This window comes from Phyllobates terribilis, unplaced genomic scaffold (assembly GCF_046119375.1).
Source record: "Phyllobates terribilis strain yellow unplaced genomic scaffold, ASM4611937v1 Scaffold_3__8_contigs__length_932513732, whole genome shotgun sequence".
NCBI classification, from domain to species: domain Eukaryota; kingdom Metazoa; phylum Chordata; class Amphibia; order Anura; family Dendrobatidae; genus Phyllobates; species Phyllobates terribilis.
In genome coordinates this window covers 699,691,131-699,718,896 of record NW_027362763.1, presented here as the reverse complement: position 1 = coordinate 699,718,896, position 27,766 = coordinate 699,691,131, and the positions used below count along the sequence as shown (strand labels likewise).

Genomic DNA, 27,766 nt, shown 5'->3' with positions numbered 1-27,766 from the left:
AAATGCCTATTCTGTAGGATCCTTAATAAGTTAGCCAAAAATATACTGGTAAGTTCATTATCTGACAAAAGCATGACTTGGTCGACCAAAGTAAAAGAGGATTCTTAATAAGGTCCATGAGAAGACAACTCTATCCTGTGGCATAACTAGGATATTTTGCAGTGAGGCCACAAGCTTCACAAGGCTCCTAACCATCATAGATCTTTATTATGGACCAAATGGACCTTTTGGACCCCACAAGACATCAGGGTATGGATGCAACTGCAGCCCTTGAGCACATCATAATTACAATCCTGACCCTATCTGAAACTGACTTTTGAGTAGATCACATGTTCACCGCATCTCCTCTCTTCCTTGCAGTGTGGTGACTATAGTGAGTACAGGAATTACAGTCACATATGGGCCCTGGAACCTAAGAGGTCTCTTTGGCTCCTATGAGAGGACTAACACCATTAAAGATCCATAATAGTTGGTAGACCAGTGGGAGATTTTGCATTAAAGCCCATGAGCTTCCAGTTATACCACCCTCTCCTTGGGTTCAGTCTCCATACCCTTGTTCGTCAAAATACGAGTGAGGTGACAGTAGCACTAAGATTCTGGTGACTGAGGGGTCCAAAAGCCCCTGTACATAAAAACAAACCACTTGAGAGACGGCTGTGCTCTTTGTTTTGCATTGGGACCTGGAGCTTGCAAATTACAAGTGTCCACTCTAACCACCCATCAAATTTTATAAAGGACTCCAGTTTTTTGCAACATCCTATAATAACTTTCGACAGGTTGTAACTCACATCATAACTAGTGGGTGAGCACATATAGCATAAACATCTCCCAACAGAGTAATGCAAAATTATGTTTGTTTTTTTCAAAGCTGCTCATCTCGAGCCCACATTTGTAAAAGAGCCAAAGGAGAGGGGTTACTAATACCCATAAAATAACCTGAATTTGGCTCCTGCTCTCAATGGCCACACTGTAACATTGCAATAGTATGGGCTGCCTCTATGGAGAACGTCAAGGATTAAATGGAACTTTTATTTTGGGTGAAGCCAGGATACGCCAGTCCAACACTGGATTCTACATACTTATACTGTGTTACATTCATTAGAGATTAGCAAATTCTTAGAATTTGCCAACTTTGCAAAATTTTTCCCAGAAATTTCATTTCTGGCAAATCGAAAGAAATTAAATTGCCCTGAAAAAACATGGATGACACTATTGTATTTCCCTCACACGCTAATCTGCTTTGCTGTTGTGCTGTCACACACTATCTGTATAGTTTATTCAGTGTTTTTATGGCTTTCTCTCCCTATCTTTATGATTTACCTGTAACATTGTCTCACTATTCAGATTCACCATAAAATGGCTGCTGCATTCCTTTCTTCTGCTTTTTATACAGGCTGTGATAGTGCCTCCTAATTGGCTATTCATAAAACCATATCTGGACGCTCTGATCATGAAATTCTGTAAATTTTCTGCAATTCAAAGCTTTACAAATCATGTAGCAAACAATACCCTCCAGCTACCGGTACTGTACATATTCTGCATGTCAATAGAGCATGGATTTCAGATGGCAGATATCCCACCTTTATGTAATAAACCCTCTGATTCTTATGATTAATTGGCCCTGCCAGATCGAAACGTTGCCCAGTGCCATCCAATTCTTTGATTACATGACAAATTATTCATTTGTTAAGCAAAAGAAACAGATTTCAAATTGAATTAATGCGTCCGCGGCTTCATGATCATTTTTCAGCTTTGCAGCAGATGATGTACACATGTCTGGCTATTGATTAGCCTGACCTCTGCGGAAAGTAATAGCCAAATGCTACATTAATATGGAGCATGCGAGGGCTTCCCCCTCCATAGCATCAAACCCAGACACAGCACATCGGATCATTACCTGGCAGACCGGATATGATACGGGAGCAGATGTGGCAGCACGCTGGGCAGACACCACCAACCGAGGCAAAACACCATGTTTTCTAAATAATAAAGCCCTGCCTAATAGATCTAGTTCTATACATTTACTATTTATATGTACAGTGTATATATATATATACATATATATATATATATATATATATATATATATATGGATGGTCATTTTCTAAAGTATTTCAGGGATTATCATTGTTTATATGATGAAATGTGAATGTACAGCTCTCTTGTGAATAGATGGAAGCATGGATGGATGAGTAGATATATAAATACTTTGGTAAATAGAGAATCCAAAAATTGGAAAAGTTAGTACTCCAAAAACTCCGTGGGGACTTTATTTTTCCCAAATGTGATATAGGACTTAGATGATAGCGCCAATCTTTCTGTATGGCAGCGAAGTCTGGGGTCCAGTCTCGTACCCGAACTGGTCAAAGTGTGACGCTGGACCAACAGAAATATTTCACCTAGAGTTCTGCAAACACCTCCTCCAAGTCCATCGGAGCTCATCAAACAGCACCTGCCAAGCAGAGCTGGGCAGATTCCCGCTACACCTCGAGATCCAGAAGAAGGCGCTGTCTTTCAAGGCTCATCTACAAAGTAGTAGTCCCAGCTCCTACCATCACAAAGCCTCGCTACACCAGGAAACCCTAGGAGAACGAAGTCCCCCAACACAAATCACCCTAAACCAGCCTGACCAAGCCACCAACCTACATGGCCTGACAAAAGGGGATATCCGGAAGATGGTACACAAAGGCGAAGAGGAATATCTCAGCGTCTGGAGGAACGACATTAGCAAATCACAGAAACTGACGGTATACCAGAACCTACAGAGGGAATACAAACTGGCCCCATATCTAGAGAAACTCGCAAACCCCAAAGAGCGACAGATCCTGAGCCGGTACAGACTGAGCGCCCACAGTCTACTCATCGAATCCGGGCGACACCGACAGAACTACATGCCCCGAGAGCGCGGACTCTGCCAGCAGCGCCCCCAGGAGGCCGAGGAGGATGAGGCCCACTTCTTTCTGAGGTGCCCCAAATACTCCACAGTGAGGGACACTCACTTCATGAGACTGTCCGATCTTCTCCCAGACTTCTCCTCCATGGAGGAGGAAGACAAACTGCCTATACTACTGGGGGAAGAGGAAAGTGCAGCGGCCATAACAGCGCAATATGTCAGTGCCTGCCACAGACTAAGAGGAGCCGGATAAGTCATGGACCCCGATACCCCATCCTGGATGTGTCCCTATCCCCATCCCCCCATTATTTTACCACTTGCTTTGGTAATGCTAACATGTACTTAGTCCTGCCAATAAAGACCATCTGATTTGATTTAATATGGATAGATAGATGGATAGTTATGAGATAGATAAATAATAGATAGATAGATAGATAGATAGATAGATAGATAGACACATAGATAGATAATGATAGATATGGGATAGATAGATAGATAGATAGATAGATAGATAGATAGATAGATAGATAGATAGATAGATAGATAGATAGAAAGATATATAGATAGATAATGATAGATAGATAATATATGGATAGATAGATAGATAGAGATATAGATAGCTAGATAGATAATAGATGGATAGATAGATAGATAATAGATAGTTAGATAATAGATAGATTGATAGATAGATAGATAGATAGATAGATAGAGATATTGAAAGATAGATAGATAATATATGGACAGATAGATAATAGATAGATGATAGATAGATAGATAGATAGTTAGATAATAGATAGATAGATAGATAGATAGATAGATAGATAGATAGATAGATAGATAGAGATATAGATAGTTAGAAGATAGAGTTATGTGGAGCGTCACAGACGTGCAGTGTAGACGTCTCCGGTCTCGGGATGCCCGTGTCATGGTGTATACTGTACACACAGCCCAGGGCACAATGTTCTGGCGTTTTCTGGTGTTATCAGGACAGGGGCATCTTGTGCTCGGTTAACCTCAGGTTCTGTAGATCTGACGTACATTTTTCTGACATTTTCCAGCCTCGTCGGAGCACATTCCTCAGTGTCACGATACTTGTAGCGAGTGGTTAATTAACTAAGTAAAGTACATTCAAGTTTCTACCATGTGACACTTTGTAATGGAGGAGCAGTCAGCTTGTGACAGGATATAAATGATGGCGGGCGGCTCATCGCTCAGCGCACGGCGAGGCGTGGCTTCCAATTCCATTGAATCTGCACCTCGGGTGAATTATGGCCTCAGTGTCTGACAATCTATCTGTACGGGAGGAAACACCAGGAAATATCTGGTAATAAATTCTGAGAGGACACTGCCGATATCTGCGGGGGACATCCGCTATGGCCACCACTATATTATCAGTGCAGAGCGTCTCCCAGATACCCCAGTCTCTATAGCGTTCACTTATTACGACTTTTGCTCCAATTTTTGGGAGTAAAATATGATTTTTTTTAAGACGTGCGGCAAATTTATTAAACATTTGCTACAATTTTCTATTGTTTTTCACCGCATCCAACAGTTTTCTGTTGTGTTGGACAAAGTAATCCGGGTTTATCCTTCCAGGTTCTTTTAGGTCATTGACACGTTTTAAAAAAGTCACATATTTGCTCGAGTGTAATGATGGCGTAACCTCTACAGCAGCCGATCTAGAATGACGTCTTTTGTTTCAAACACATTTTGTAAATTTGGCGCAATAACAGATGGTGCAAAACTCCAAAACATTACTTTAAAAATACTGTTCATAATACGTGATCCCTGTCCATTAATCTTCTCATACGGGTCCCCCCAGGGGTGTGACTGTAGCCCCTGCACCCACTATCTATGTATCTTACCATATGTACACGTGATATAAATGGGGCTCTCTAGAAAATGAGCCTTATCTAAATGTACCGTATATGTATATTATACTCAGACACTGTGCAACCGATGGCAGTGCCATACTGATATATGGGCTAACGGGTGGCACAGTGACGGAACAAAGAACTGCTATCTATATATGTGCTCCAAGCAGGAAATGCCCCACCACACTGTGTCCTCCATCTTTCTGTTTCCACCTCCCTTTATCCATTACACCGCTGTCAGTGAATAAGCAAATATTCCACCATTTCTACCCACGGAAGCCCCGACTCCTCACCCCACGTCTACAGAATATTAATAGGAAGCTTAATAACCTTCCTTTAAATTAGACCAATGCAGACATCATGCATGAAACCAAAAGGAGGGTGACAAATGAAGATCCGCACGGAAGGCTTTCAACTGGGCTCAAATTATTTTTTTCATCATAAAACATGATTAAGTTTTAATGGAATCCCAGTGTAAGCAGGGTTATGTATCCACACCAGCCGCGGCTTCTAATCCTTGGGAAAATGAGTTCTTGTAACATGACCAAGAGAAATGGCCGAGCGCTCCACCGAAGCCCCTTTCATTTCATGTTTGTTGTCTCAGTACAAATTAATTTATCCATGAGCCTCCCCCCCAACGCCATAGACTAAATGGTAGAAAAAGAGCCCTGAGGATTGCTGTGTGACTCCCGAAAAATATCATATCATCTGTATTAGCTAATGTATCGATAATTAATATATTTATCTCTGTAACTATCTATGGGCAGAAGAAAGCAGCATTATGCTCGATGTAGGGTGCATGCCACAGGACAACGACTCCGTGTCCTTCTGCAGATCTTACAAAATATAGGCTGAAAAAGGCTCGGACACTTATAGGAGCTGAAACGTTGCACAAAGCGGGGGGAATAAATCACTTTATTTTTTCTTCAATCTTGGAGAACTTATTATCTATCTATGTATTATAGCAGAGCCAGGTAAGACAGGGTTAAGTCCTAGCTCTGCAGGATTTGATTAGATGCACCTGCCTAGCTTTTTACTAGAACCAGGGCTTGTGTTCACCTTGGTGTGTCAGTCTGCTGGATGGAGCAGAGTCGAGGGTGGGCAGCTGGTGAGTGACCAGCCAAAATGTGAGAGAGACATACCAGGGTCTCTCTCTGAATGGAGACTGCATGGGTCAGCTAGGAAAGCTGAGCAGTCTGTGTGTTGATGCTTCAGAGTAATGTGTGGAAGCTGCAAACTGTTCATTGTGAAATGTGCCCGGAGTTGAACACTTCTGCTTGGTGCTGGAAGCTGCTGGTGCTCGGGCTGAAGGGGATACCGAGGCTGGTGGATTCGGGTCTCTTCTGTGTAGGAAGTTTACTCCGGGAGAAAGGACTATAATCTGTTCGGGTGAGCCCGCACTGATATATGTGCCTTGCTGAATGAACTGTTTATTTCCTGTTTATTACCTTTGTGCCCATAAGAGGCTGTTTTTGGTTTTTAGTTCCTTGGAGTTTTATGAAAGCAATAAAACTGCACATGTTTGGACCAAACCGCATTGCCTGTGTGAACGCTACCTAGTGCCTACCTGAGAATGAATCCCCCTACTCTATCTAGCTATCTAAACCAAGAAAGGAAGCACTCCGATAGTTCAAATGCATATTTCAAGTTGCTTCTATATAGGTATGCTCAATTGTGAGAAGCCCCTATACAACATGGCGCTGATGTACTCCGTTCATGCGCATGTCTTCACATGTGTGCATTAATAGATGCTATTACCATTTCCAATATGGCGACCTAAGACATTTTATTCTTTTTAGATCTATCTATTTATCTATCTATATTTTGCCAGCATTTTTTACATTAAAAAATCACCATTTTTTGGGGGCACACCGTTTTCTGTAAACTTTTTGCTATTGTATGTTGCTTTTGGCACTTTGGTGGGTGTGAAAGTGGACATCGTTAACTTTGTAACTGAGCTTCAAGTCAGATTTATGAATTACGATTTTTCTAAATAGTCGCCCAAAGAGTGAAAGCTGGGGAAACAGTTTTGGATACAAATTTATAGATGCACTAAATTTATCAAACTTCATGGAAACTTCTGTCTATCTCTCTATCTATCTCTCTATCTATGTATGTATCTATCTATCTATCCATCCATCCATCCATCCATCCATTTATCCATCCATCTATCAATCTATCATCCATCTATCCATCCATCCATCCATCCATCCATCCAATCTATCTATCTTTCCATCCAATATCTATCTGTTTATCTAATTTTGTTTTTTTTACCTAGTATCTTTCAAGGTAGAATCAGATCTATACGTCAATAGAACATAAAACCAAATCTAAAAAAAAGCTGCACCATCCGATAATAGGTAGAAACTTTTGACCTACTGATTGTAATATTGATTTTTTTTTTTGACCGAACACCAGAAACACAAAATATTATCAGAAAAGCATGGGGACCATAAATGTGTGTGCAATGCAAGCAGCGGGCTCCTCCTGCGGCTGTATAAATAGGAGAATTTTTGTGTACAGTCATCACAGGCCACGATAAACAAGTCGGTGTAGATTTATGACGGTCCTTTCTTGGCTTCATATCAAGTCTTAATTTGTACAGCCTCTTTAAAACACATTAAAAACACATAAAAGGCTTCGCTTTAAGAAGAGACGTGTTAAAATGCAATGTGTTATCTCTTGATATTACCCAGCAAGTGCTTTGTTTAATATCTTGCATTAATGAAGGAGATCCTTAAGAATATTATTACAAGGGAGAGCATAAAAAAACAGATCCGAGGTCACCGCCGCTCTATTAGCTGACACGCTCGCTGGAAAGATTTTCTTTGAATACAATTATAGCTTTGTTTTACACTTCATTTCTGACTTACCCAAACAATTCTTGATAATTGCTCATTTTTTTTGAGTCTACAGCTCGCTGGAAAGAAATTGGAGATAGCTGTCCCTTCCTCCCTCAAATGAAAACTCCAAAATTAAAACGCCTCTTCTCTCGTATAACTAAAGCGTCCGTGTGCTCATAAATGTCCTCTTCTCTTAGTACGCACAGTATTTGGTACCTAGTCCGACAGCACTAAAAGGTAAGGTTGCCATGAAGGTTGATCTAAAAAATGTCCCAGGAGCAGTGAGTAGACCTGGAAGTCCAATCCTTCATCAATCTGGTAGACCACCAAAGTCCTCTACTCAAAGAACTGAATACAAAAGTCTTTCCTGGAGATCATTCCCTCCAGTAGCTGAGAAGTACCGGTCTTTGTCTCCAAAGGATCACATCCTAACCAGATGAGGCTCGGATGCTGAACCGGGGGCCTCATAGTGTTCCCTAGCTGACTTTAGTAGTCCTATAGAACAGAAAGCCATCAGGCATGGCCAAAAGGCTTCCTTTGACATTCCATATCTCGACTCATATAAGGGTTAAATGTCAAGACAAGACCTTGAAAGGTCACCGATGACATTGCAAAACACCCTACACCCAATAATTTAGAGATGACCCTGGCGCTTGGCAGTCAGATTTAGCTGTGGAAGAAGTAAGAGGTCGTGTAGTTGGCTGGAATCACCACCCTACACCAGTAATCTGGAAGAGTTGACACAGCCTACTCAACGATGACCCTCAATGCCACAAAACCCCAATTTTGTACTAGGGTCACAATTGGTTAGGATCAGTTTACACTTTAATTACACTTAAGACCATCAAGTGTAAATGGGAAGTTGTTCTACTCTTGACATTCACCCAACTGTTATTTAAAAGGTCCATGAGAGTCCTCTAAGGCTCAGGAATTGACTTACTGGTTAGTTAACTAATTCAGTCAGCCAAATCCTGCTCTGTCCTGATCTGGGGCAAACCCGGAAATACCTTTATGTATATAGGGCTAATATGCCTAGTCATTTTTCAAGGCCCATTAAAGGGTTGAGCATTGACATCCAGGCACAGTCGCTACTAAATGTTCTGCCAGATAAACAATGAAGGGGGTGTACACGCTTACAGAAGTGCCACAGCCCCTTCAAACAACATACTGGCTATTGGACCACCATTTCTGACAGTTTTTCAAGAGCTTGTCCACTAAAGATGTTCTCTATCCATATGTCCTACAAGGTCATATGTATATCACAGAACTTGTGGACACAATTTCGCTATACATAGAGTGTGTACCATGGTGAACAACTAGTTGAACAATCCCTTTAGTTGTCACTGTGACACCAAATTCTTTGGAAATGTCCCATTTTTTTCATTATTGACCTTCAATAATGAAATGTAATTTAAAGTTGTAACTTGGGCCCTAATGCAAAATATGAACAAGAGCCCCCAATAGCCATGAGCCATTTGTAATACTAGTCTCTTCTAATGTGGAAGTGGGGGTATTTGGACCTCCTTATGCACAAGGGTCTACATTTATGGATATTCGAGTTCTCTTAAGTCACTATAGACTATATTCCGAGAGATTACTTAGACATTTATCAAAACGCGTGGGAATGTGAAACATTTAGCCATTTTTCTGTTTTTTGTGAACTTTTACAGATTTTTTTCTGGTCTTCTTTAAGATTTCCAGACAGTAACTAAAACCTGCTGTAATAGAACCGGCACATGTATGGGTCGGCGTTCTTCTGCAGCAGTAGCAGCAGGGTATTTGCACAGTAAATCATTTTCATTATGTGAGTTGTACACATAATCCTCTTAAGGCCTCTCTGCACTTCACCTCCACTTTATTCTTCAGACAAGCACCGGCAGCTAATGAATTCTGAAATGTTTTAGCTCTCAACAGCATTTAACTAGTCAGTATAACTTAATCAATGACTAGGGAGGAGGGGGAGACGCAATATGCATCAAGTGCCAAAGGCAAAGCCAGACTGTGCAACATCGAACTTACTGCATTAGAGCTGCAAAGGTAGAAAAGCATAAAAAGTGGGGTTATAAAGAGGATTTAAAGGCGGGATTTTATTATTTTGCCATTTTTCTTAGATATTTCTTGATTGATGGACATCCTGATGTGTGATGGCTAGGCCTGACATCTGATTTAGTCCAACTTTGGTGAAAAGAAAGATATGTGAGATATGGGATATGTAAGCCACCAGAAATTGGCTGTCGAGTCTATTTTATGATACCTGTTGATACATGAGGCCCCATGTTTGTCTGTGTAGTACTGTAAGTGGATATAATGGCCACTATGACTATATATATTGTGTCCATATACTAGACTACATCATCGGTGAACACTGATATATATCAAGCTCCTGAGATGAAGTTTGTGATCATATTATAATAACATGTTGGAGAAATTTTTTTCTGAATACTCAACGACTGGTGTGAAAGTACCTGAAATAGGTTATCTCCAGGTCTTAGTAGCTGATCAGCATTTAAAAACACAGGGTGGACCACTGGTATCTCCAGGATAAGATTATCAAATAGACAGGGTGGACAGCAGTGTGAGCAGTCTCTTCTACCTCAGCAACCCTGGTATCTCCAGTATTACATCTCATAGACAGGGTGGACAGCAGTGTGAACAGACTCTTCTTACTTCAGTAGTCTGGTATTTCCAGTATTAGATCAGATAGACAGAATAGACAGCAGATTGAGCAGCCTCTTGTTACCTCAGCACTCTGGGATAGCTCCAGTATTAGATCAGATAGAAAGGGTGGACATCAGTGTGAACAGCCTCTTCTTACTTCAGTAACAATGGTATTTCCAGTATTAGATCAGATAAACAGGGTGGACAGCAGTGTGAGCAGCCTCTTCTTACTTCAGCACCCCTGGTATCTCCATTATTAGATCAAATAGACAGGATGAACAGCATTGTGAGTTGCCTCTTATTACCTTAGCACTCTTAGTATCTACAGTATTAGATCAGATAGGCAGGGTGGAGACCAGTTTGAGCAGTCTCTTCTTACCTCAGCATCTTTATTATCTCCAATATTATATTAGACAGACATGGTGGACAGCAATGTGAGCAGCCTCCTATTACCTAAGGACCCCTGGTATCTTCAGTATTAGATTAGATAGACAAGGTGCATAGCAGTGTGAGCAGCCTCTTCTTACCTCAGCACCTCTGGTATCTTTAGTATTAGACTAGATAGACAGGGTAGACAGAAATGTGAGTAGCCTCTTGTTACCTCAGCATACCCTGTATCTCCGGTATTAGATCAGGTACACAGGGTGGATGGCAGTGAGAGCAACTTCTTCTTACCTCTGCACCCCTGGTATATCCTGTATGAGATCAGATAAATAGGGTGGACAGCAGTGTGAGCAGCTTCTTCTTACCTCAGCACCCATGGTATCTCCATTATTATATCATATAGACAGAGTGAACAGCATTGTGAGTTTCCTCTTCTTACCTTAGCACTCCTAGTATCTAAAGTATTACATCAGATATACAAGGTGGACAGCAGTGTGAGCAGCCTCTTCTTACATCTGCACTCCTGCCATCTTCACTATTAGATCTGATAGACATGGTGGACAGCAGTGTGAGCATCCTCTTCTTACCTCATCCCCACAGGTATGTCCAATTTTAGATCAGAATATACACTTTTCTATTTTTTGTATTCTGAGAGAAACTCTTTAAGGGTGTTAATGGGTCACTCTGCTTTTTCCAGTGTTTTTAGATTCATGGCAATAGAAAGAAGGGGACAATCCGCCTCAAAATACCATCGATAGCAGCTTTTGTTCATGGGGAATTAAGGGTTGGAAATACTAAAATTCAACATGCCCAATTCGTCCTCACCATTCGTTGGCTAAACATTTCATACACATTAGCTGGTCGACCAAGGGTGGTCCTGCCAAATGGTTCAGCAAAAGTAAACCATCTGTGTATGGTCGTCTTTTGTAGTGGAGAATTCTAGCAGTGTAAGCAGAAAACTGTACGAGAAGCAGCTAACCTTCCATGCTACTCTACAGTCTGGAAAATGCGAGCACATCTAGCAGTTGGCTATAAAACGCTTCCTGCCACTGAGGTTGCTCTTCAAATGAGTGCAACGTTACACTTTTATTTTATTTTTTATAAACACCCCCTTGTGTGGTGTTGGAAGAGTAAACTTTGCCATCTATGCAGTTTATTTTATTGTTGCCACTTTTGCAGACTATGAAATTTAAATTCCATTTTGGGACTCATTTACACTAACTTTTTTAGTGCATTTATGGTGCGGAGAGGCTACACGATTCCACTCCTCACTGGAGGGAACATATTTAATTTCCATTTTAATGATGTTTATTCATTAGTCCTCCATATAAGACACCTATGTCTGAATTTTCTACTCATTCCAAGCCAACACTACTGAATCTATCGCTAACAGCACATAAATCTATGGTATAAAGCCAGAACTTCAGAAGAAACCAGAAGTCCTCTCTCCATAGATCCTATAGACATGGATTTGGTGAATTAAAAGTTTTAGAACACCATTGTGGCCCCAATGCTGGAAATTTCAACAGTCTGGAGAACAGGGCTTCAAAAATGCCCCATCGAAATGGAACAATGGTCACACTCCGCGCATGCGCACCACCACTCTGTTCATCGTCTATGAGACTTCAGAGACCCGTTCTCCGGATTGGTTAGGGATTCCATGGACACTAGGTTCAGACGGCATGAATGCACACATGCCACTATACTTACATGGCGGAGCAAGGTGCGTGCCGTATAGCTGCGCTTCCTGCTCGCCCAGCAATACTCCTCAGTTGAGCACTGTGCAGCCGGTGCCCAAAACCTTAGATCCTCCAACTCCCTCCCTGCACCCGGTGCCATCCTCCAGCCCTTCAGCCAGCCTGTGCAGAGTGGCTGCTGGGTCAAGAGAAATTAAGAGGAGACTTTTCCATTTTGGGGAAAGACAAAGAGAGATGATGTGGGTAATGTGTTAAATGTATTGATAATTTGAGATGGGCTGTGGGGCAACTGGACAAGGCATTAATTGGCATTTTGGGGCCAGAGGTGAGGTGGTCATATTACTATATGAAGGCACAAGGAAGACATTACTATTACACGATGACATAGTGGTGGGCAGTGTTATTATATGGAGGCACAAGGGGACACTATTATTTTGTGAAGATACAAAGGGGCCACTATTATTTAATGGAGGCACAAAGAGAGGCACTATTATGTTATAGGGCATAATGGGGAGCTCTATTGTATGGAGTCACAATGGGGGTCACCATAATATGGAGACACCGATGGGGGGCTATTATTTTGTGAAGACACAAATGGGACATTATTATTTTATAGAGGCACAAAGGGGGCACTATTATATTGAGTCACAATGGGGGTCACCATAATATGGAGACACTGATGGGGGGCTATTTTATGAAGACACAAAGGAGGCACTATTATTTTATAGAGGCACAACTATTATTTTATAGAGGCACAAAGGGGGCACTATTATTTTATAAAGGCACAGTGGGGATCTCTATTATATGGAGTCACAAGGGGGGGCATTATAATAGGGAGGCACTGAGGGGGTCTTATTTTATGAAGGCACAAAAGGGAGCACAATTACTTTATAAAGGCACGTCAGGAAACTTAACATATGTAGACACAAAGGGAGCACTATTATTTTAAAGAGGCATAAAGGGGGCACTATTATTTTATAGAGGCACAACTATTATTTTATAGAGGCACAAAGGGGGCACTATTATTTTTTGAAGGCACCATGGGGAGCTCTATTATATGGAGTCACAATGGGGGGCATTATAATAGAGAGGCACTGAGGGGGTCTTATTTTATGAAGGCACAAAGGGGAGCACAATTATTTTATGGAGGCACATCAGGACACTTAATATATGAAGACACAGAGGGGGCACTATTACTATGTGGAGGCACAGACAGAGGCATTATTACTTTCTAGGGCACAATTGATGGTAATAGCATTAAGTTTGTATAGAAGTTGGGGAATATGAGGAGAGAACTGGAAAACCAATGACCCTAAGAAGTCTGTGTTACATTTTGTTCAGCTAAGTGAAAGATGGAAAAAGTTATCATGGGGGACTGGGCTAAACAGTGAAGAAAAAAACAAAAGCTAATTCTGCGCCCCTCTATCACTGCTCCTACTCGGCCCATTTTACCCATAATAGGATTTCTTTCTGTTCCAGAAAGTTTCTGTTTTCACGTACTAATTGTATCTGATCTTTTGATCGTTACCATGACCGATCACACTGTATCAACCCAGCCATAATGTATTTTTGCCATATACAAGACCCCGGTGGTCGGTTTATTTGATACATATTTTTGATTGAAAAAATAACAAACAATATTTCTACCAGTCTTCAGAGTTGTAAAGTTTGCTTTGGGAAACTAATATTTTCTGGCGATCCCTGGCAGCCGTCTTTCTGGCTGGCTGAATCAGAGTGTATCACAATGAATATCTCTATTTTTTTTCAGACTAAATAGATTTGAACTGTCAATTTGGAGGCCCACTGAGCCACCAGCATGTACCGAATACTGTGACCAACATGGAGTTTGAAGCAGCAAATTTTATTACGGAATGGTAATTGAATTGAACAGGTTTACATTTGAATAGATTTGCAACACCGTGATCTCAGACAGAGCGCCGGGGACGCCAACCTGCGTGCAGCGAGGAGCCGGAGAACAAAATATATATATATCCGAGAAGAAGAGAGCGAGCGGTTATCATTGTGAACCGTCACTGACTCAGGGTCATCAGAAACAAGCGTATTATATTTACCCCAGATAATTGTTACCATATATCCATGGCTTTATACAGATCTATCTATCTATCTATCTATCTATCTATCTATCTATCTATCTATCTACTGTATATAGAGGTGTTATCAGTCATTGTACAGGAGGAGGAGGAGGTGAGCTGTGACATCACCTATTCTAAATATGGGATCCTGTGTTAGCTACTGTATATAGAGGTGTTATCAGCAATTGTACAGGAGGAGGAGGTGAGCTGTGACATCACCTATTCTAAATATGGGATCCTGTGTTATCTACTTTATATAGAGGTGTTATCAGTCATTGAACAGGAGGAGGAGGTGAGCTGTGACATCACCTATTGTGAATGGTGGATCCTGTGTTATCTACTGTATATAGAGGTGTTATCAGTCATTGTACAGGAGGAGGAGGAGGTGAGCTGTGATATCACCTATTGTGAATGGTGGATCCTGTGTTATCTACTGTATATAGAGGTGTTATCAGTCATTGTACAGGAGGAGGAGGTGAGCTGTGACATCACCTATTGTGAATGGTGGATCCTGTGTTATCTACTGTATATAGAGGTGTTATCAGTCATTGTACAGGAGGAGGATGTGAGCTGCGATATCACCTAGTGTGAATGGTGGATCCTGTGTTATCTACTGTATATAGAGGTGTTATCAGTCATTGTACAGGAGGAGGAGGAAGTGAGCTGTGATATCGCCTATTGTGAATGGTGGATCCTGTGATATCTACTGTATATAGAGGTGTTATCAGTCATTGTACAGGAGGAGGAGGAGGTGAGCTGTGATATCACCTATTGTGAATGGTGGATCCTGTGTTATCTACTGTATATAGATGTGTTATCAGTCATTGTACAGGAGGAGGAGGTGAGCTGTGATATCACCTACTGTATATAGAGGTGTTGTCAGTTATTATAATCCTGCCTCTGTTGATAAGGAAACTGCTGTAAACTCTTCCTGAAAGGGCAAGAAGTTAGAATGTAAAATAGCCCCAGTGGCCAGTGTGAAAATGTGAAAATTGCAAGATCACTAATTTTGTTTTTAAATAAAGATCATGATATGTAAAAAAATTGCACAATTTTTTAAAAACAAAATACATATAACGCAAAAACATGATCTAAGCAATAGATACTTGTCGTTTTTGGACTACACATTCCCTTTAAGGGTAGTTCCTCTACTTTGACACTGACAACCTCTCCTTAGGGCTGGTCATCCATATCAGATCAGTGGGGTCTGACACCCAGCACCTTCTCCTTGGTTCAAATAAGTTGGAGTTGCTCTGTAGTGCCCTGTGCGGACCTGCGCTGTTCAGCGTTGCAACGTCTTACACCCAGCGGTCGCTGAGAACATCTGATTGGTAGAGATACCTTGTCTCGGACTCCCACCAATCTGATATTGATGACCTATCCTGGACAAAGTAATGGAGCAACCCTTTAAAGCCCCTGCAAAATCTGAAATCCTGATGTCTGCATATGTGACATCTGAGCCTCCTCCAGACACCAGGGGCTGTGTGTGACTGTGCACCCCCTATATTCGGGCCCCTGACACCGCAGGCTATTTATTGCACATGTCCGATCCTCTTTCTCCAAGTTTCTTGTTTTAGATCTTCCCCATCCCTGATATCTTTCAGAATCCCCGAGTTCTTCCTTATCCCTATTTACTACCAATAATCCTCTGTCTGTCAGTGCTGCGTCCACAATCTGTCCCTGCCACTCTTCTCGTACGCTCCCATTGTCTGCGCCTGACACTATTGGATTTCTCGAAGAGCGACTTAGCTCCAATTAAAAAGCAGCTGTTCGGCCTGTGTCTGTCTGACAGCCATAAAACCGGAGAAACCTGTTTAATATAAGCAAATCAAATGAACACATTCTTACACAGACCAATGAAACCCCCCTCAATAAATCCTGTGTGCCGGCACTGGACGCGGGGGAAGTAGTCTACTATGTTTAATATCCTCATTCATAAAACAAAAATTTTAAGGATCCCACACAGAACACGTGTGCAACTCCTATAGTGACAGCTACAGTATATACATACTTCTTTCACGTTGGGTCATAGAGTTTAACTGTGACATATCATCAATAAAGACATAACTTCTACAATATACAGAGATGTCCAACATCAACGTAAATTTCATTAAGGACTCCAATTTTTCACAATACAAGATAAAGACATGCTAGACTAGACTATTGCTAGTAAAATCCTCATCAGGCTGCAGTTCACATCACAACCACTTGGTGGCCACATATAGACACATACAGCATAAACATCTCCCGACAGAGTATCATAAATCAGGTTTCTTTATAAAAGCTGGTTATATCATAACACTCATCTTGGGCTATGTCAGGCCAAGAGGAAAAGTAGGGAATGATGCTTCTGTATGTCAGTAGTATGGAAATATAATTACTCCATGTAGGCTTAATAGACAGATGACCACATAAGCATTGATGTCAATGGAAGTTATGGTTATGATGACGCTTATTGTATTTACATGCAAATCTCTTTTCTATTAAAATCACACTTCAGAGAGATCTAGATCTTTACATGATTATTATTAATAATAATAATAATAATAATAATTCAGGGGGTTGTCTCATCCTCTTCAAGGAAATCTGTCAGCAAGTTTTTGTATGGAATCTGAGAGCAGCATAATGTTGGGGCTGAGACCCTGATTGCAGCGATGTGTCACTTATTGGGCTGCTTAGTGCAGTTTTGATAAAATCCCTGTTTTCTCTGCTGTAGTTGTAGCAGTGATCAGAATGCTGAGCTGTGTATAACCCCGCCCACACCCCTGATTGGCAGCTTCCTCTGTACACTGTACATTGTCAGCCAATCAGTGGTGGGGGCCGGCGATTAGCTGGACTGGCTGGCATGAGCCTTCTAGTCCTGTAGTGATAATCTCCTGCTGATAAAGCACTGATTGTAGCAAAAGTATAGCACAAAGCCTAATAAGTGACACATCACTGAAATCAGCGTCTCTGCCCCTACATTATGCTCCACTCAATTTAAATAATAAACACCTGTGAACAGATTCTCTTTAAAGGGAACCTGTCACTAGGAAAATGCAGTTCATTTTGCAGGCACCATGTCATGGAGCAAGAGAGCGGAGTTGATTGATTTATACTTTTGGGAGAATAGCATTTAATCCTCTGCTATTTTTCGGTCCTGTGGGAGGTCCTTTCAGTGATTGACAGATTTCCTTGTATAATTGTGCATACGGAGCTGGCTGTCAATCACCCATAGGAACGCCCACTGGAGTGAAACCCCAGAAAGAGCAGAGGATTAAATGATGAAAACACGGGTTACACTGAAACTTTTCTGCCAAAGTTATATATCAATCTGCTCCGCTCCCCCTGCTCTATAACATTTTCCTGGTGACAGGTTCCCTTTAAATTGGTAAAATTGCAAAGTTCTTTTACAAACAAGCAACTTTGCAATTTACCTCTGTTTCTCAATAATGGAGGGTTTTTTAATTCTTTAGTTTACTGCTCATTGTCAAGGTTAATCGCCACCTCTGCAACCTATGCAGCAGTGGACGATCTCCTAGGCAAGGAGCGCTTGCAAGCTCATTCCAATACAGCTTGTAAGCACTGCTCTGACACTGGCTGCAGTTGTCCACGAATGTTGCAAAGGCAAATCATCATCGGAGAGCAAACAGTTCGGGACAGTGGTGCAACCATCCTGCCGGACTGAACTTTCAACAATCGGGAGCCCATCGCCTCTCGACAAACATGAAGTAGGGAGGCCGGGGAGCGCTGCACTGATGATTGAAGATTAGACAACCCCTTAAAGGCTATGTTCACACATCATGTTTTTTTTAGCATTTTTTTATGTTTTTTTATGAGTTTCCAGAAATCTCATGCACACAAGATGTTTGTTTTTTTTGCTCAGGATTTTGGGCTTTGCATGTTTTTTAGCAAAATAGAGCATGTCAATTCTTTCTGCGTTTTTTCAGCATTTTTTCAGCGTTTTTTCACTCATTGGAAGTAATGGGTGGTTAAAAAAACGCTGAAAAAACGCACCAAAAACGCAGGTGTACACGCATAAATGAGACAAAATAATAGTGAAAAAAACTCACCAAAAAAACAAGCTAAAAAGCAAGAAACAACCTCCTGGCAAGAGATCAGATTTTGCTGCAGAAAAAAAAAACGCTGAAAAAAAACCATGAGGTGTGAACATAGCTTAAGAATGTCAACTGCTGGAAACAGTCACAGAATGTGTTAGAATGTCTACAATGTATCAATATTTACTATAACCTGTACCACCAATAAGGCTGAAATATAGGCAGGAGTGTAATGTATCGTTAGTTTCATGTTCTTCACTATTTTATGTTATTTTTATCATATGTAAAGATAAAAAACAATCAGATGTAACAGAGCGTCGTGTTCCCCATACTTTCCACTAGTGTTTCTGTGCATGTAGTAGCAAGGTAGCCAGCTCTTCCCACCACCAGATTATCCAGTTAAATGCTTGATTACTATGTCATTTTTATTATTTTGGAATCTTCCCATCCACCAAATAGTCTATGTAACGCACTCAGCTCTGCTACATCTTTCTATGAGAACATCCTCAATCACCCAACATACTATTTCAGTGTAAAGGACATCCATTTTTGCACCGTACCTTCTTTCAGCATGCCAACTTTTAAACACTTCATGAAGCGGCAGGCCTGGCATGACTTGCGTCTACGCTTTGTGATTTCACATTCGTTCGTGGCCGGACAGCTGTATTCTATGTTTCCTGTAGTATAAAGAAAAGATCAGATGAGAACAGATTTTACACTCAGAATATACAGTATGTATAATGTACGGCCAGGACAGCAGCAGCCACATTGGAGATTGATAAATAGTTACAGATGATTGTAACACAATGTTCTAAAGAGTGAAACACGTTGTGACAATAAATAACAAATAGACAATGATAAAAGAGACAGAAACCTACAGTAGACAAATATGGTTAATTCCGCCTATAAATGGAGTTTATGTATTTCTCCGATGGAAATCCGAAACGCATCAAACCAGCCGACGCGTTTCGCAATACAATTCCTTAGGAAGATAATCAGCTTCGGAAATAAGTAGGATGCTGCTTATTTTGGGTGTAAAAGACTGAATGACAATGGAGGTAATTTTCAGGCGGACTGGCCCACAGGAGAGCAGGGGAATTCTCCGGTGGGCCACCACCCTCTTATATGAGCAATAATTGGCACAATATACTTGAATCACTACAGGCAGCATCTTATTCATTTAACAATCTTCCCAGATCATTGTTATATAAATTTGTGGTTGAGGATAATGTCATATTTAGCTGAAAAGTGGGGCACTGAAGTTTGTTACTGGTGGGCGCTTGGCACCTCAGTCCAACAATGGACCGGCTGCACCCCTGCCTCATATCCGCAGCAAATATGTCAGAATAGAATTTGCAGCGGTAATATCAACAGTGGGATAAAGCAGAAGGCATCAATACAAATCTTTCCTAATATTTCCAATCTATCCAAGACCCAAAAACGACCCCTCAGCGTGCACGGCAGCTTGAGGAAGCGCGAGAACAAATCCGATCAGAAGAAACGTAGGCACTCCATCTTCCCAGGGATCAATACTTTATTGGAAATTCATGTGCAAAAATGACAGCAAAATCCTCAAACCATCTGACGCGTTTCGGAATTCAATTGCTTAGTCATATGTGTATATTCCAAAACGCGTCAGATGGATTAATGATTTTACTGTCATTTATGCACACGGATTTCCAATAAAGTATTGATCCTAGGAAGACGGAGTGCCGACGTTTCTTCTCTTTGGATTTCCAATCTGTGGCGCTTGTTTTAAAATCCGCAGCACGTCAATTACCGATACAGATTTTCACCATGAATTTCAGTCTTTTTTCGATAGGTAAAATTGCAAAATCTTTGCAAATTTGTATCGCGGCACATTTGCAGCAAATGCATGATGAAATCTGAAGCTCCGGATAGGATATGGACAGGTAAAATCAATTTATTTTTGGGGCGGTTTTACAGTGGATTTTCCCCTCTAGTGTAGAAATTCTGCAAGTGTACCAAATTTTGTTGCAAAATCTTCTTTGTTGCAAATTCTTCTGTGTTGCAAATTTTTGACAGGTAAAATTATCAACATTTAGGGGGGGATTTTGCAATGGATTTTCATATTTTGTGTACCAAATTTTTTGGTGCAAATTTTTCTTTGGTGAAAATTTTTCACCCATCTACATTAAAAAGGAAAAAAATTGCAGTAATGAAAAAGCCGCATCGGAAATGAATATGTTTCAACATGAGTTTGGTGACATCTCGTGCACTCGCCCGCTGTTGTGTATTATCTCCGCGCAAATCTGCAGCTGAATCCATCCCGTGTGGAGCCGCCCTTAAAATGGCGTCGCTCGGGCGGCCTACGTCATAATTAAACCTATTGATCTAATACAACTTAGCGATGATGGGATTAACCTACTATTTAGCATCTGGCAGATACTCGATGGGTTCTAGACTTGAGTCTCTCCGTATCCTCCTAATCCTATCGTATATGATATATTAACTTTTGCAGGTTTTTTTCTACTTATCGTAACAGTTTTTATTCTTTTTTTTGCTTTCTTTTTGGAAAGCGATTGTTTCGAGGGGCAGGGAAGTGTAGAGTCTTCTCCTCGGAGCTTGTGTAGGACAGCTGGTGCTCTCTGTAGATAATACGTTGTGAGAGCTCGCTGGGAGCGGAGGTCAAGCTGTTGGTCCAGACGTCTTGCGATAAACAGCATCCTCTTAACCGCTCGTTTTTGCATATTTCCCATTTCCATAGCCAAGTTAATGGTTAAAAGTTACAAGTTAAAAGGTTAATAAAGCCGCTGGACTTGATTTATTAAAATGTATACGTCCTGTTATCGGAGAGTGAGTAATGCATGGCTCATTTACAACTGGAACGCAAAGTCTATTGGGCCTCGTCTTGCTTACAGAACTCTCTTTTCTTGTGTAACCCCCTTCCCCCTGTGATTAAGTGCATTAGTATCTTAATGAAAATGCATTCTGTTTATTGGTCTCCCGGGAAGGGGGAGGTCAGCATAGCAAATGCATAAATTGTCATGAGAGACAGTCAGAGCGTAATTGCAATCTTACTTCTCCTTGTTTGCTGCTCCCAGGGTCCATCGGTGGACCCCCAGAAACATGTGCACATTTTAGTAATTAGCATAGAGTCTGCCTGGGACCAAGAGCATTGATGAAATATTTCAGAGTTAATCACACTTTGTAAACACTGATTCATATTGACTTCCTTTCTCCGGACTGATGGCTCCTCATTAAATATCACATTAGCGGATTGCAGGACTGCATAAAGAGTCAAATACTCGGCTGGTGCTAATTCGACGGAAAGCAACAGAGACGTGAGTTTTCTCGAAAATGTGTTAAGTGGTCATGATAAAGGGGTCTGTCAGCGCTGGAGCGTTTAAGATAAGCGTGTCACTGTTTTCTATAGATCAGCAATGGGATCAAGGATATGGGGTAAGGAACGTGGCGCTGGCACGTCACCGTCATACCCCAGGGGTCCCGCAGCCAAGGAAGGAGCGGAGACGTCACTGTATGGACTGTAGTATAGCCATTGCTTTTCTAGTATAATTTACTTGTGTAATATATAGGGTCTGTCCAGTAGCTTGGGTGTCCCACTGCATTATCCCCAACTATCGCCAGTCTTTAATAGTATTGGTTCATTCATCCATCAAGTCGCCATGGCTCGAGATCGAGCAGGAGGCCGTTAAAAATAAACATATTACTGCCAGATAGACTATACTTATAAAATGAAGGTACTTAGTGCAGAAATTAGCCAATTCATGTGAGCCCACCAGCCATGTCTAGGCAACCTTTTGGCTGAGCATTCCTCCTCCCATTAGTCCAAGAATGTTTTTAATTAGGGCTCGATCCTACCTGCTCTTTAAATTTGTAGGTTTTTGTTCTGGGAGACATGTCTGATGGAAATGGTTAGAGTCCCATCAGAGAAAGGTTGCCTTGTCATGGCCGGTGGGCTCTCATGAATTGCTCAATTTGTGCACCAAGTACCTTAATTAAGTAAGTAGATTCTATGTGGCAGTAATCCATTTATATTTAATGTATTTAATGCTTTCATATAACTTAGTATATACAGTATTCTACTACTCTTTATCTATCTTTCAGTCTGTTTATCTATCTTCACAATCTATCATCAATTTATCAGTCTATATATTTACAGATCTATCTATATTTTCTATCAACAATATCTTTCTATCTATCTATCTATCTATCTATCTATTCCATATCTATCTATCATCTATCCATCTATCTTCTATCTATCTATCTATCTATCCATCCATCCATCCGTTTATCTATCTATTATCTATCTATCTCTTTTTCTATCTATCAATTATTATTTATCTATTATCTATCTATCTATCTATCTATTTCATATCTATCTATCATCTATCTATCTATCCCATATCTATCTATCTATCTATCTGTCTGTCTATGTATATATTATCTATCTATTATCTATATATTATCTATTATCTATATATTATCTATCTGTCTAGCTATCTAATATCTATCTCTCTATCTTTCTCTCTTTATCTACCTTAAATTTCCCATTATGAAGAATATTCAGTAGCGGACAGAACTATCTGCAAGAAACCTTTGGTACCACTTGTATCTAGAACAACAGATCTCTCGGATCCCCGGAGGACAGAGATAAGGGACTTTTTTGCTGCCACACGGACATGAATCTGTGAGCTATCATTTCATGCTATCATCTTACAGCATATTATACAATATAGTGATCATATTTTACAATTTTACAATGAAGTTATACTGTATAAACTTAGATCAATTCCACTGGATGAACGAAAGCTTGAATTTCCTCCCCAAAATTAAAAACTTCATGAGAAGCCTCAATCTGTAACCGTATGTAATATAAACTATATGGAGGACAACATTCATTTCAGTCTTGAAAAATACACATTTTTTTTATTCCCAATTTGCAAATAAAAATTGAGATTGTACTAAAAAATAAAAAATTCTGTCCGTCCACAAATCCAGATGAGGTTGGGTAGGGACAGATGGCAACTGGGCTCCTTCTATAAGACCGTTTCTGCCTCTTTCCTCTATGGTTGCAGATGTATCTGTGCTTTGGAGTGAACAAAACCAACATGGTATCTGCAAGGTCTAAACAGAGAGGACAGAAATGATAAAAAAAAATCCCAATAAACCTTGAGTAGGTCACAAAAATGAAAAAAAAAAACAACTAAAAAATGTCCGGATGATTTTTGTTTATTTTTGTGCTTTGATTATCCACAGCTTTAATATAAACTTTTTGGAAGAAATGGTTTTAGGAGGGATATTTTGCTCACTTACTTGCTAATAGAATCTTACAGTTCGCTGGCTAATGGAGTCACAGGGTCTAGGCAAACCTCCTCGCTCAAGTGCCAGAAAATAATTTGTATGTTCCTAGTGGCAAAATAATGTAGTTTTACAGCTGGCAGCGGAGAGGCTGGAAAATGTGCGCTAGCAAAATGTTACAAAATGAATACTTGGACGTTTGGTTGTGGGCAGCATATGCCCCATACAAGCATATGTATAGTAAATGTGTGTTATAAATGGCAGATGCAGATGCAGTAGAGATGTGTTTGTCCATGCAGAGTCTGTAATCTGGCACAAGACACTGCGGATTTCCATTAGACAGCAGATAGGTCGGAAATCCTGAATATTGCTGCAGAAAATCATCTATCTATTATCTATCTATCTATTATCTATCTATCTATCTATCTATCTATCTATCTATCTATCTATCCATCCCACATCTATCTATCTATCTATCTCATATCTATCTATCTATCTATCCATCTATCTATCCATCTTTCTATATATTATCTATCTAATATCTATTCTATTCTATCTATATACACAGGTACAGACCAAAAGTTTGGACACACCTTCTCATTTAAAGATTTTTCTGTATTTTCATGACTATGAAAATTGTACATTCACACTGAAGGCATCAAAACTATGAATTAACACATGTGGAATTATATACTTAACAAAAAAGTGTGAAACAACTGAAAATATGTCTTATATTCTAGGTTCTTCAAAGTAGCCAGCTTTTGCTTTGATGACTGCTTTGCACACTCTTGGCATTCTCTTGATGAGCTTCAAGAGGTAGTCGCTATGCGGGGGAATTATAATATTTGGAGGAATATGTGGGGGGCATCATACTGTGTGAAGGGCTGTGTGGGGTCCATGATACTGTGTGAAGGGCTGTGTGTGGTCCATGATACTGTGTGTTGGGTTGTGTTGGGTCCATCATGCTGTGTGTAGGGCTGCGTAGGGTCCATTATACTGTGTGTAGGGCTGTGTTGGGTCCATCATACTCTGTAGAGGGCTGTGTGGGATCCATCATACTGTGTGGAGGGCTGTGTGGGGTCCATCATACTGTGTGGAGGGCTGTGTGAGGTCCATCATACTGTGTGGAGGGCTGTGTGGGGTCCATCATACTGTGTGGAGGGCTGTATGGGGTCCATTGTACTATGTGGAGGGCTTTGTGGGGTCCATCATACTGTGTGTAGGGCTGTGTAGGATCCATCATACTCTGTAGAGGGCTGTGTGGGATCCATCATACTGTGTGGAGGGCTGTGTGAGGTCCATCATACTGTGTGGAGGGCTGTGTGGGGTCCATCATACTGTGTGGAGGGCTGTATGGGGTCCATCGTACTATGTGGAGGGCTTTGTGGGGTCCATCATACTGTGTGTAGGGCTGTGTAGGATCCATCATACTCTGTAGAGGGCTGTGTGGGATCCATCATACTGTGTGGAGGGCTGTGTGAGGTCCATCATACTGTGTGGAGGGCTGTGTGGGGTCCATCATACTGTGTGGAGGGCTGTATGGGGTCCATCGTACTATGTGGAGGGCTTTGTGGGGTCCATCATACTGTGTGTAGGGCTGTGTAGGATCCATCATACTCTGTAGAGGGCTGTGTGGGATCCATCATACTGTGTGGAGGGCTGTGTGAGGTCCATCATACTGTGTGGAGGGCTGTGTGGGGTCCATCATACTGTGTGGAGGGCTGTATGGGGTCCATCGTACTATGTGGAGGGCTTTGTGGGGTCCATCATACTGTGTGTAGGGCTGTGTAGGATCCATCATACTCTGTAGAGGGCTGTGTGGGATCCATCATACTGTGTGGAGGGCTGTGTGAGGTCCATCATACTGTGTGGAGGGCTGTGTGGGGTCCATCATAATGTGTGGAGGGCTGTATAGGGTCCATCGTACTATGTGGAGGGCTTTGTGGGGTCCATCATACTGTGTGGGGTCCATCATACTGTGTGTAGGACTGTGTGGGATCCACCATACTGTGTGGAGGGCCATGTGCAGTCCACCATACTGTGTGTAGGGCTCTGTGTGGGCTATAATTCTGTGTGTAGGACTGTGTGGGGGTTTATCATACTGTGTGGAGGGCTGTGTGGGGTCCATCATATTGTGTGGAGGGCCGTGTGGGGTCCATCATACTGTGTATAGGGCTGTGTGGGGGTCATCATACTGTGTGTAGGACTGTGTGGGGTCTATCATACTGTGTGGAGGGCTGTGTGGGGGCCATCATACTGTGTGGAGGGCTGTGTGGGGTCCATCATACTGTGTGGAGGGCTATGTGGGGGCCATCAAACTGTGTGGAGGGCTGTGTGGGGTCCATCATACTGTGTGGAGGGCTATGTGGGGTCCATCATACTGTGTGGAGGGCTGTGTGGGGTCCATCATACTGTGTGGAGGGCTGTGTAGTGGTCATTATACTGTTTGAAGGGCTAGTAGAGGCCATTGTACAGTAGGGTGAGGTGTGGGGCCATTATACCGTATGTGGGGCCAATTATCCTGCATGGAGGGCTGTGTGGAAGTCACAGTTGGGGGATCATACTGTGTTGGGGTCACCATACTTTGGCGGCGGAGTTGAGCTGGAGTACAGTAGAGTCATCATACTGTGCATGTGGAGGCTAATGTGGAGGAACGCACTATGGGGGTATCATACTGTGTTTGGAGGCACTTCTGTTGGCATTATACTTTATGAGGGCAATGAAGGGGCATTCTAAAAGCTTTAATAGGAGGAAAATTACTTTGCAAGGGCTGCAAAGTTGTGAGATATGATCTTATGTGTCTCCACCGAATATTCTTTATTTTTTGTTGGGAGGAGCTATCTATCTACAGTATATTATCTATCTAATATCTATTCTATTCTATCTATATATCTATTATCTATCTATCTATTTATTATCTATCTATCTATTATCTTTCTCATATCTATTTATTATCTATCTATTATCTATCTATCTATTATCTATCTATTATCTATCTATCTATCTATTATCTTTCTATCTATTATCTATCTCATATCTATTTATCTATTATCTATCAGTGGCGTACCGCCAATGGCGGTATACTATATGGAGCACTATAGGGCCCATTATACTATATGAAGGGCTACCTGGGGGCCATTATAATATATGGAGGGCTATGTGGGGGCCATTATATTATTTGGAGGGCTATGCGGGGGAATTATAATATTTGGAGGAATATGTGGGGGGCATCATACAGTGTGAAGTGCTGTGTGGGGTCCATGATACTGTGTGGAGGGCTGTGTGGGGTCCATGATACTGTGTGGAGGGCTGTGTTGGGTCCATCATACTGTGTGTAGGGCTGTGTACGGTCCATCATACTGTGTGTAGGGCTGTGTTGGGTCCATCATACTGTGTGTAGGGCTGTGTTGGGTCCATCATACTGTGTGTAGGGCTGTGTTGGGTCCATCATACTGTGTGTAGGGCTGTGTTGGGTCCATCATACTGTGTGTAGGGCTCTGTGAGGTCCATCATACTGTGTGTAGGGCTGTTTGAGGTCCATCATACTGTGTGGAGGGCTGTGTGGGATCCATCGTACTATGTGGTGGGCTGTGTGGGGTCCATCATACTGTGTGGGGTCCATCATACTGTGTGTAGGACTGTGTGGGGTCCATCATAGTGAGTGGAGAGCTGTGTGGGGTCCATCATACTGTGTGGAGGGCTGTGTGGGATCCATCATACTGTGTGGAGGGCTGTGTGAGATCCACCATACTGTGTGGAGGGCCATGTGGAGTCCATCATACTGTGAGTAGGGCTCTGTGGGGGCTATCATTCTGTGTGTAGGACTGTGTGGGGTCTATCATACTGTGTGGAGGGCTGTGTGGGGTCCATCATATTGTGTGGAGGGCCGTGTGGGGTCCATCATACTGTGTGTAGGGCTGTGTGGGGGCCATCGTACTGTGTGTAGGACTGTGTGGGGTCTATCATACTGTGTGGAGGGCTATGTGGGGGCCATCATACTATGT

General features: G+C 41.6%; 1 protein-coding gene across 10 annotated transcripts in view; it reads right to left on the bottom strand.

Moving 5' to 3' along the window:
* ESRRG (estrogen related receptor gamma) overlaps positions 1-27,766 on the bottom strand; it is a 536,337-nt gene that overhangs the window by 180,102 nt on the left and 328,469 nt on the right. For all 10 annotated transcript variants that reach the window (XM_073671941.1, XM_073671937.1, XM_073671932.1 and 7 more), the window contains one exon: positions 19,040-19,156. In XM_073671941.1, the coding sequence (XP_073528042.1) occupies positions 19,040-19,156 (117 nt within the window). The remainder of the gene's footprint in view (positions 1-19,039; positions 19,157-27,766) is intronic.